General features: G+C 47.3%; 1 protein-coding gene across 1 annotated transcript; it reads left to right on the top strand.

Annotated features, from left to right (window-relative positions):
* Window positions 1-666: 666 nt before the first annotated feature.
* On the top strand, window positions 667-1,590 carry LOC132583059 (olfactory receptor 10G6-like). Its single transcript, XM_060254724.1, has one exon. It carries the CDS (start codon window positions 667-669, stop codon window positions 1,588-1,590), a length of 924 nt encoding a protein of 307 aa, XP_060110707.1.
* Window positions 1,591-11,025: the final 9,435 nt, after the last annotated feature.

Here is an 11,025-nt window from a genome sequence, read left to right on the forward strand (position 1 = left end):
CAATTGTCACTTATTTAATTTTAAACCAGATCTATCCACAACTATGTACTCGGATCCAACCCAACACTGTCTGTTGTGCGGGGGGCGGGGGGGAGTCACCTAAAAGCCTGACAAATTTAATAGGTTTTCACACTTGTGCCAATAGAGCCTTTCATCTGGAACCATGCAAGGAAAGCAGGACTGATTTCCCACTTGCCTTACTCCGCTCTCATGTTCCTCTTCTCAGCAGGGCTTCCTTCCGATTTCACACTATCTGCCCCAGGGCTGCAACTAGCATTGGCTTTTTTGTGCAGCAAACAGAAACTGGTTTTTAGAGGTTTCTGTTTGCTGCGCAAAAAAGCCGACGCTAGTTGCAGCCCCGGGACAGATAGTTGAAATCAGAAGGAAGCCCCACTGAGAAGAGGAACGTGAGAGTGGCGTAAGGTGAGTGGGAAATCGGACCAGGTTTTAAAATCTGGATGAAGACAGGAAGGATCAGAGGGGCCTCAGGTGAGGATCTCAATGAATGGGCAGGAAGAAAATTATTTACGTTTTGTGCATACATATTATATCCATAGAATCTCTGTCTCTGTACCTAGAGATGATTCTTATATTCCTCACTATCCTGCCCCCCTGAACCTTAAAAACCTCTATCAATTTTCTTTTGCAGAAGGCAATATCCCATGGATGGCATGTGAAAACCAAACTTCTTTGGCGGAGTTTGTCCTCTTGGGCATTCCATACCCTAAAAAGCTACATGCCCCTGTCTTCCTCTTCTTCCTGCTCATCTATTTGCTGACTATCATTGGAAACACCCTTGTTGTTCTTGCTGTAGCATCCAAACAGCAGCTGCAGAAGCCAATGTACTGGTTGCTCTGCAACTTAGCCGTCCTGGACATCTCCATGTCCTCTGTGATTGTCCCCAAGATGATAGCTGGGTTTGTGGAAGGTGGCCAGATTATCTCGTTGAGAGGTTGCATGGTCCAGCTCTTCTCCTACCACTTCCTGGGCTGCTCCGAATTCTTCCTGTACACTGTGATGGCCTACGACCGCTTCCTGGCCATCTGCAGGCCTCTCCATTACAGCACCATCATGAGCCCCAGAGCATGCCTGTGCCTTTCACTCGGGTCATGGCTCGGAGGCTGCCTCCACTCTATCATTGAAACCACTGTCACCTTCTGGCTGCCTTATGGCCTGGGCAACGAGATCGGCTACATCTTCTGTGACATCCCTGCCTTGCTGAAGCTGTCCTGTGCAGACACGACATTCAACGAGATGTTCACCTTCATTGATATCGGTTTGGTGGCCATCATGTGCATTCTTCTGATTTTGATGACTTACGCTTATGTCATCTCCGCTATTTTGAAGATCCACTCGGCTGACGGGCGCCGTCGGGCTTTCTCCACCTGCGCAGCCCATCTCATTGTGGTGATGATCTGCTACGTGCCTCTTGCTTTCAACTATCTGCGCCCGGGGGCTCAGGATCTTCTCAGCGGGGTCATAGGTGTCTTCTACACCACACTGACCCCGTTCCTCAATCCATTGATATATACGCTCAGAAACCAAGAGATGAAAGAGGCCATCTTTAGTCTGAAGGACAGGAGACTATAGCTCAAGGGTGTTAAATATGAGACCTGGGGGCTGAATCAGGCCCTCAAAGGGCTCCCATCAGGTTCTGGAGCAACTGGCTGTCTGCTTTCTTCTCCCTCTCTCTTGCTCCCTTCTGCATCTCAGCTTGCTTTGCCAAGATTGCTCAGTCGCACAGCAGTGACAGAACAAAGCCTCTATCTTTTCTGCTGGCTGAGGCGCCTCCCTTGGGGAAGAAGCAGGGGAGGCAGAGCTTGCTTTGCCAGGCTCTCTCAATCACACAGCAGAGCTACTGAGCCGAGCCTCTCTTCCTTCTTTAGGCTGAGGCTCCTCCCCTTCCTGCTCTGCCAGAGAGGAAGGGAAAGAGCCAGAGCTTCCTTTGCCCATTTCCCTGGATCCCACAGGAGAAATACAAAGAAAGCACCTTTAAGATCAATGAGTACTAATGTTTTAAGCACATTTTCTTGTAAGATCGATCTATATCTATCTATCTATCTATCTATCTATCTATCTATCTATCTATCTATCTATCTATCTATCTATCTATCTATCATCTATCTATCATCTATCTATATTTGGGTTTGTCTGTGTCCTTTATAAAGTTTATATCTCTGCTACGTACTCTTAAATAGGTACACACATGGCCCAGTCCAGCATTGCCCAGCCCAACAGGGTCTCATTTATGTCAGATCTGGCTTGCATAACAAGTGAGTTCGACACCCCTGCTACAGCTCCTTTGTCTAAGAAGTACATCTTATCAATTGTGTGGGTGCGCCTTTGTGAACATTTCTGTTAATTTTGGCTGCTCCATTTCCATTCCTAGCAAAGAGTTCAGTATCACCTTTAAGACCAACGAGCGTTATTGTAGCATAAGATTTTGAGAAACACAGTTCTCTTTGTCAGATGCAGGAAGGGTATATAGCAACTGGCCAATATAACCAACTATAATATCTTCAGCCAGTTGCTATATACCCTTCCTGCATCTGACGAAGAGATCTGTTTCTCTCGAAAGCCTACGCTACAATGAAATTTGTTAGTCTCAAAGGTGCTACTGGATTCTTTACTGTTTTGCAGCAACAAACTAACATGGCTATCTCCTCTGAATCTATTTCCATTCCTCTCTTCTAAAGGAGTTACAAGAGGTTGTAATGTGAATGTAAAACCTATGTTAACTAAAATCCTTATTTGCAAAATGAATTTCCAGCTTATACTTAGATGGTTATTATTTCTTAACCTGAATCAATAACAGAAGACTAAAGGTGATTCGTGTATGACGTTTCAAGTGCCAAATGGGAGCCTGTGTAGAAGATGAGTCTTGAAAACCACATGTAATCCTTTTTGATCTGTTTTAGAAGCAGATTTTTCCTAAACAAGTTGAGGTTAGTGTATCTGAATAGCTGCCCCATTCTGTAGTGTCTCGATTGCCTCATGTGAATCTCTGATCACCTGGCTGCTCAAAGGACAGAGTTTTCTCAGTGGTGGCACTCCATTTCTAGAATTTCCTCCTCCTTGCTATCTTTCAGCTTTGCACGGTTTTACTTTGGGATTTTTGAATTTGTGTGTTCCTTTTACTGTGCAGTTTTGTTACTGTGTCGGCGCTTTTATTGTAAGCAGCCTTAAGCCGTTCTCCGGAGAGGTGGCATTTAATCACAGCTGAGGCCTCATTAATACTGAGCTTCATGGTCTTGGGATTGGCTTTAAAAGTTGCTGTCTGCAACATAGGCCATCTGTATCAGATGCCATGTTAAATAGTGAGTTCGATGCATGGTAGAGGCGAAGTTGCAGCGATCAAAGCTTTTTTGTTGTTGTGATAACCAAAAAGCCCAGCAGGAGCTCATTTGTATATTAGGCCACACCCTCTGACATCGCCATTGTTTCGCATAGGGCTTTTTAGTAGAAAAAGCCTGGCAATAGCTCATTTGCATAGTAGGCCACACCCCCTGACACCTAGCCAGCCGGAACTGCGTTGGTGATAACAGCATTGCAACAGCTAAACTAGAGAGTACTGTGCAGGGCCAACGGGGCCAACTATATACACTCAAAAGTTCCTGCACTAGAATGCCATTGGGACAGCGGAACCAGCAGGGCCTGGTGATTGGTCCAGGGAAGCAGGAATTTGCATCCTGCTTCCCATTGGTCCCAGTCCCCAAGCTCAATCCTATGGCTCCAAGGAGCCCGGCAGGAACTACCACAACAAGAAGTCCACATACACAACATGCCACCTGTTCTGTGATTGCAAAGGGAGAGCAAAGAGAATGGGCAAGTCATGTGCCAATGTAGAAAGTGCTGAGCATCACAGCAAATAAATTTCCAGGCTGAGCCAAGCCAAACCTACCCTAGGACAGGCAATCGGCTACTTTTTACGCATTTCACAAACGCCACACTAGATGGGCCAAACTCACCCAGTGCTGCACAAGCCACGCCTTTCTTTATATAAAACCTTGATTCGCTTCCTGTCTTCCTTACGGAGCTCAACGCGGATTGCAATGTAAATAAAGTACGCATTTGAGTACACAGGGGTCATTTTGTAGAAAAATAGGTGGTGGAGCTCATTAGCATAACTCATTAACATATCCCCCCCCCCAGCCAAAAGCAACCTGACACAAGAAAGGAGAGCCCTGGGTGAGTGAGGCCTGGTTGGGCTGGCTAGAGATCCAGCCAGCCCAAGAAGGCCTTGCTCACCTGGGGCTCTCTTGGGCAAACCCACGCCGCACCCCCGTTCAAAAGGCCAGCAAGCCACCTGCCACCCAAAATCACATAAGAAGTGGAGAAAGGGTGGTGTGGGCTTCTCCAGGAGTTAATTAGAGCTGCTGGGGGCATGGCAAAGCCGCTGGTGGCTGGCTGCCCATCCGCCCTCCTAATCCAGGGATTGTTATGCAGCTGCACCTACTATTCAATGGACAAGGTAGGTGGGGAGGATGAGGAGGAACCCACAGAAAGGTTCAGGAGCTGTGCTCCTGTGAGCTCCTGCTGAATCTGAGGCCTGTGAATACACAAAACTACATATAACCAGAATTTAGAATCACAATTTAGGACCTCTTTAATCCAATGCAAATCCCAAATAAAAGCAACTTCAGCTGCCTCCTACACAGGGGCGTAGCTAGGGCTTTGGGGGCCTGGGGCCCAAGATTTATGTGGGCCCCCCTATGTGTGTGGCTGAGGGGAGGGGAGGGGCTTCCCTGCCTTAAGACGCCGAGCGGCGTCTTTTCTAATGAAATAGAGACTGTTTGTAATTGTTTTTGGCACAATTGTTTTTGTTTTGGTCTGTTGCTGTGCAGCCACTCTTATTTTGTGGCTACCTGAACCCAGCTTCCGCCAGGATCGAACTCAGGTCATGAGCAGAGAGCTTTGCAGTACTGCAGCTTTAGCAGCGTTTCAACGGACTTCAATGCTCACTCTCTCATAAAGAACGCAAGAGCAATGTAACTCAGTTTGGCAGCATTTTTTCACTGGGAACTGCATCTACATTTTCAACAGTAACCTGACAGGAGAAATATAGCAGCCAGGTTTCTTTTTTTTTTTCAAACAGTCGCAAAAGGGCACAAAATATGTGGGTTCCCATGGCAGAAAATTTAAATGAGGACATCCCATGTCTTGGACCCTATTTTTTTCCTTCCAAGCTCTTTTGCTCAAAAGTCTGTACATCTTACTTAGGAATAAGTTTCAGAGACATCCATGGGATTTGCTTTGGAGGAAGCACAAAGAGTGGGATTCAAACCCTGATCGCCAAGATCCTAGTTCAACACTCTAGCACAGGGGTGGCCAAACTGTGGCTCAGGAGCCATGTGCGGCTCTTTTACACATGATATTGGTGATATTGGATGATATTGGATTTATATTCCCACCCTATATTCTGAATCTCAGAGCGGCTCACTATCTCCTTTACTGCCCCCCACCACCACCACCACAAGACACCTTGTGGGGTACCTGGGGCTAAGAGAGCTCTCACAGCAGCTGCCCTTTCAAGGACAACTCCTACGAGAGCTATGGCTGACCCAAGGCCATTCCAGCAGCTGCAAGAGGAGGAATGGGGACTCCAACCCGGTTCTCCCAGATAAGAATCCGCACACTTAACCACTACACCAAACATATTGTGTGGCTTCCAAAGCCCCTACCACCCCATTGGCTGGCTTGGAGAAATCATTTCTCTCTTGAAATCACTTCTCCAAACCAGCCAGCAGCTTGAATAATGCATTTAAAGTTAAAGTTGCTTTCTTTCAATCCCTCTCTCCTCCCTGCTCTCAAACATCTGATGTTCATTCTGTGCTGCTCTTACGTGAAGCAAGTCTGGCCACCCCATGGGACTTCTCAGTAATCATGAAGCCAGATCGGGGCTGGAGCTCTCTAATGATATGCAACCCACGTGCTTTGCAGAGCCAGGCCGGCATCCCACCGTTCCGAGCGACTCTGCCTGGCCCCTTGCTCAAGGCTGATGCAAATAGCGTGGAAAGTCCTGCCGTGGCGGCAGCTGCGCCTTCCGAGGAGTCCTGCTTTCTGCTAACGAGGGCTGCTTTCTGCTAACGAGGGCTGGAAGGCGCCTTTCCTCCGCTGCCTGTGATTGGCCCAGGGGCTCCCATTATGCTGATGACCCGCTCGCTCCTCCTCCTGCAGCCCTGGCCATCTGCCTCGCTTCGCAACGGGGACTCTTGTGAGCGCCTAAGTTGCAACTCCAGGAAACTGACTAAGAAGGGCGAGAAGGAGGGCTTGTCTTTTTTTTCTTTAGTTTTGCTTTGCTTTGCTGCATCTCGGTTGAAGTTGAGGCTGGAGTGCGCGTGCCGCTTGACACACGCGCGCACGCACGCTCACCTCTTCCTCAGAACTTCCTTCTGTGGCGGCGGCGGGGACGCCAGGCAGCCGGCTTCTGAGGGGCCCCTTGGCATTGCCAAGGGGCCCCCCAGAGCCCCCAGACCTGGGGCGATCCGCCCCTCCCGCCCCCCCCTTCCTACGCCACTGCTCCTACAGATCAAAAGCGAGGGAGCCAGGTGCATCTCCCTGGGGAGGTTGTTCCAGAATCATGAAAAGGCCCTTTTGCATGTACCAACCAGACAAGCTTGTTTGATATATATGAGACAGACGGCAAGGCCTCTTCCTGTGATCTCAGTTCCCAGGCAGGAACATATGGGAGAACCGAGTCCCTCAGATACCCCAGAAACCAAGCCATATAGTCCTTCAAAGGCCAAAACCAATACCTTGAACTGGGCTCAAGGGTGGATCAATATAGCCAGTGTAATAGCTAGGGTTGCCAGCCTCCAGGTGGGGACAGGAAACCTCTCGCTTTAATAATAATAATAATAATAATAATAATAATAATAATAATAATAATAATAAATTTATTTTTATATCCCGCCCTCCCCCACCAGGGGCGGGCTCAGGGCGGCTCACAGACATGGAAATTCCATAAATTAGCAACTGATCTCCAGCTGGCAAAGAAAACGGTGGCTTTGAAGGGAGGGCTCTTTGGCATTCTACTCTGCTGAGGCCCCTCCCCTCTCTAAACCCAGTCCTCTCCTGGCTCCATCTCCAACATCTCCAGGTATCTTCCAACACAGACCTGGCAACCCTAGTAATAGCTGTAGTTTTGGGGTCACGTGCTCCTGATTGCTGGCCTGACCAGCAGTCTAAATGCAGCCTTCTGCACTCGCTGCCGCTTCCAAACACTCCCTGTTTTCATTAAACGTTTATGAAAAATAAAGTTCCAATGTCCAAGCGTGTTGAAATTCTCTTCTTTTTCACCATGGCGCTCATAGCGAAATCTTGAGATATGCTAATCTGAGCGAAAGCAGCCCACCTAAAGAGACTTTCACAGCTTAGACGCACTCGAGCCTTACTCTCCTCAACTCCAGGGCTTCTTTTGGTAGCAGGAGCTCCTGTGCATATTAGGCCACACACCCCTGATGTAGCCAATCCTCCCAGAGCTTACAGGGCTCTTAGTTCAGGGCCTCCTGTAAGCTCCAGGAAGACTGGCTACATCAGGGGTGTGTGGCCTAATATGCAAAGGAACTCCTGCTAGAATTCCAAGCTCTTGGAGGATTGGCTACATCAGGGGTGTGTGGCCTAATATGCAAAGGAGCCCCTGCTAGAATTCCAAGCTCTTGGAGGATTGGCTACATCAGGGGTGTGTGGCCTAATATGCAAAGGAGCCCCTGCTAGAATTCCAAGCTCTTGGAGGATTGGCTACATCAGGAGTGTGGCCTAATATGCAAAGGAGCCCCTGCTAGAATTCCAAGCTCTTGGAGGATTGGCTACATCAGGAGTGTGGCCTAATATGCAAAGGAACTCCTGCTAGAATTCCACCCCTGGGCGGAGCTAAGAAGTGTGTGGCTGGAGAGAGAGAGGGGTCAGCAGTGAACTCTCAGAGTGCCAGTCAAACCATCTAACCACTGCCCCACACTGTCAATCCTCCTGGAGCTTATAGGGCTTTTAGTACAGGGCCTCCTGTAAGCTCCAGGAAGATTGGCTACATCAGGGGGGCGTGGCCTAAGATGCAAAGGAGTTCCTGCTACAAAAACAAGTCCTGTATATGCTCACAGGTACAAATGGATCCCTTCATTTGAAAAGGCTGGTGTAGTCCGCTTTAAAAGTTATTGCTCAACTTTTCCGGTTACAGGTGAAAACAATTACTAGGATCACCAGGAAATTACTTGGGTTGGCCTCCCGGGAGACTGGGGCCAGGGACATGGGGGGATGGCCGTCACATCCATAGGGGAGTCTGGGAGTTGCTTGAGCCCTGATATTCAGTGCTTCTCCCACCTTTGTCCTGCAGCCAGCAGCTACTTTGGAGACTAATAGCGTCGTTTTCTGATGAGTTTTCCCACACAGCTTACCTCAGAGTGAAGTCCCTCTTCACTGCGCAGCGTCTGCTCGGATTTCCCACCACCTGCTCCGCAGAAGCAGGAAGAGCCGCGGCTTTTGCGTCACTAACGTAAACTGGGTTTTAGCAATTTACATTTGCGACGCAAAAGGCCCAGCACTTCCTGCTTCTGCGGAGCAGATGGTGGGAAATCTGAGCAGACGCTGCGCAGTGAAGAGGGACGTCACTCCGAGGTGAGCTGTGTGCAAAAACGGTTATGAATTCTACAGATGGATGGATGGTCAGATTGTTTTATTTATAGAGTGTGAATATGCTTGCCAAATTCAAATCTTTATGCCTATTTGAATTACTTTCAGCATTTTGAATTATGGGGAGAAACTGGATTTTAATAATAATAATAATAATAATAATAATAATACATTTTATTTATATCCCGGCCTCCCCGCCGAAGCAGGCTCAGGGCAGCTCACAACATATAAATTTCAATTTACAGTAAAACATCAGTGCAATTATAATAATAATAATAAGTTTTATTTATACCCCGCCCTCCCCGCCGAGGCAGGCTCAGGGCGGCTTACAGGGCAGCATCATGATATAACAATGACAGATAAAATCAATCAGCAATATAAATACAAATATAAATTAATTTAAAAAGCTAAAACAATACAGATAAATCATTCATTAGATTCATTAAATAAAACATCATATTTAAAACCATCATATACAATTAAAATTAACAGTCGTGGTGCTACATCTCAGATGTTTTCTTCAGTAAGTTTATTGGCTGGATATGTCTACAGCAGATCTGTCTTAGGTCTATATTTAGGCAAAGGCCATTTCAAGAAGAGTAGTCTTGCAGGCCCTACGGAATTGATCAAGACTCCGCAGGGCCCGCATTTCATCTGGAAGTTGATTCCACCAGTGTGGAGCTACGATTGATAAGGCCCGTTCTTGTGTGCTCTTCAATTTGGCCTCCTTTGGCCCAGGGATTGTCAGCCAGTTCTTCCCCCTGATCTCAGTACTCTCTGGGGTTCATATGGGGAGAGACGGTCCCTAAGTTAGGCAGGCCCTCGACCATATAGGGCTTTAAAGGTGATGACCAGCACTTTGGCCGCTGTGTAACAAGAGTGTTAGGCAGAATGGGCCACTGGTCTGATCCAACATGGCATCTCTTACGTTCTTATGTATTGCAGCGTGGAAATATTGAATTAACCATTTGCTTCTCTAAATCATTCGTAAGACTGAAGAGCTACTAACCAGTAATACTCAAGCACCCAGATGTTTTATTGATTCTCAGTGAGCGAAGTCAGGGCCTTTTATGGTAGCAGGAGCTCCTTTACATATTAGGCCACAAACCCCCGATGCAGCCAATCCTCCTGGAACTTACAATAGGCCCTGTACTAAGAGCCATGCAAGCTCCGGGAGGAGAAGAAGACGACAACAACATTGGATTTATATTCCACCCTCCACTCAAGAGTCTCAGAGTAGCTCACAATCTCCTTTATCTCCCTTGTCCTTGAAAGGGCAGCTGTTGTGAGAGCCCTCTCCAGCCCCACCCACCTCACAGGGTGTCTGTTGTTGGGGAGGAAGGTAAAGGAGATTGTGAGCTGCTCTGAGACTCTTCGGAGTGGAGGGTGGGATATAAATCCAATATCTTCTTCTTCTTCCCTCCCCCACAACAGAAATCCTGTGAGGTGGGTGGGGCTGAGAGGACTCTCACAGCAGCTGCCCTTTCAAGGACAACCTCTGCCAGAGCTATGGCTGACCCAAGGCCATTCCAGCAGGTGCAAGTGGAGGAGTGCGGAATCAAACCCAGTTCTCTCAGATAAGAGTCCGCACACTTCACCATTACACCAAACTGGCTCTCAAGGAGGATTGGCTACATCAGGGGGTGCGGCATAATATGTTCCGACTACCAAAAAAAGCCCTGAGCGGAGTTAATTATTCTCTAATCCCCCCCCCCAATTGAAGTGGACCTTTAAAATGCTTAAATGTGCAAGGATGAACCCCATGCTTGTTAAAAGCATCACTCAAAGTCAAGTTTCAGAAGCAAAAATCTGAAAATTATTTTCCAGTGTTTCGTTATTTTATTTATTTATTTGCATTTCTGCCTTGAAACATATTGCATTTGAGACTCAGATGAGTCCGACAATCATGTAAGATCCAAGCTGGTTTTAGACTAGAGCTCTTCAGCTTGAGTGGCATCACTATTCGCTTTTAACGGCTAAAAATAAAACTGAAAAATCCTTTGAGTCTTCTCTACTGTTTGCATAGAACGTGAAGAAAACAAAATAATTGGAGCCCAATTGAGAGATTTTGAGTGGGAATCCAAAGATACTTCACTGTAGGGACCTGATCCTTATAGAATCTTATAGCTCTTCTTCTTCCAGGATGGCAAAACCTAAGGTGGATTGTGAAGAGCTCCAGGGGAAAAAGCTCTTTAAAGTGGGCGAGTGGAAAACAATTTGACAAACGCAGTTCACGTATGTGGATCTCATACACTAGAACAACAACAACAAAAATGAGCACCCAGCTTGCTGGCAGCAAAGTGTAGTTGACTGGGGAAGGCAATGGCAAACCACCCCATTTAAAAGTCTGCCGTGAAAATAATGTGATACGACGTCACCCCAGAGTTGGAAACGACTGGT

This window comes from Heteronotia binoei, chromosome 15 (assembly GCF_032191835.1).
Source record: "Heteronotia binoei isolate CCM8104 ecotype False Entrance Well chromosome 15, APGP_CSIRO_Hbin_v1, whole genome shotgun sequence".
Lineage (NCBI taxonomy): Eukaryota > Metazoa > Chordata > Lepidosauria > Squamata > Gekkonidae > Heteronotia > Heteronotia binoei.

Coding starts and splice junctions, on each gene's coding strand:
- LOC132583059 (XM_060254724.1), top strand. CDS start 667: ATGGCATGTGAAAACCAAACTTCTTTGGCGGAGTTTGTCCTCTTGGGC.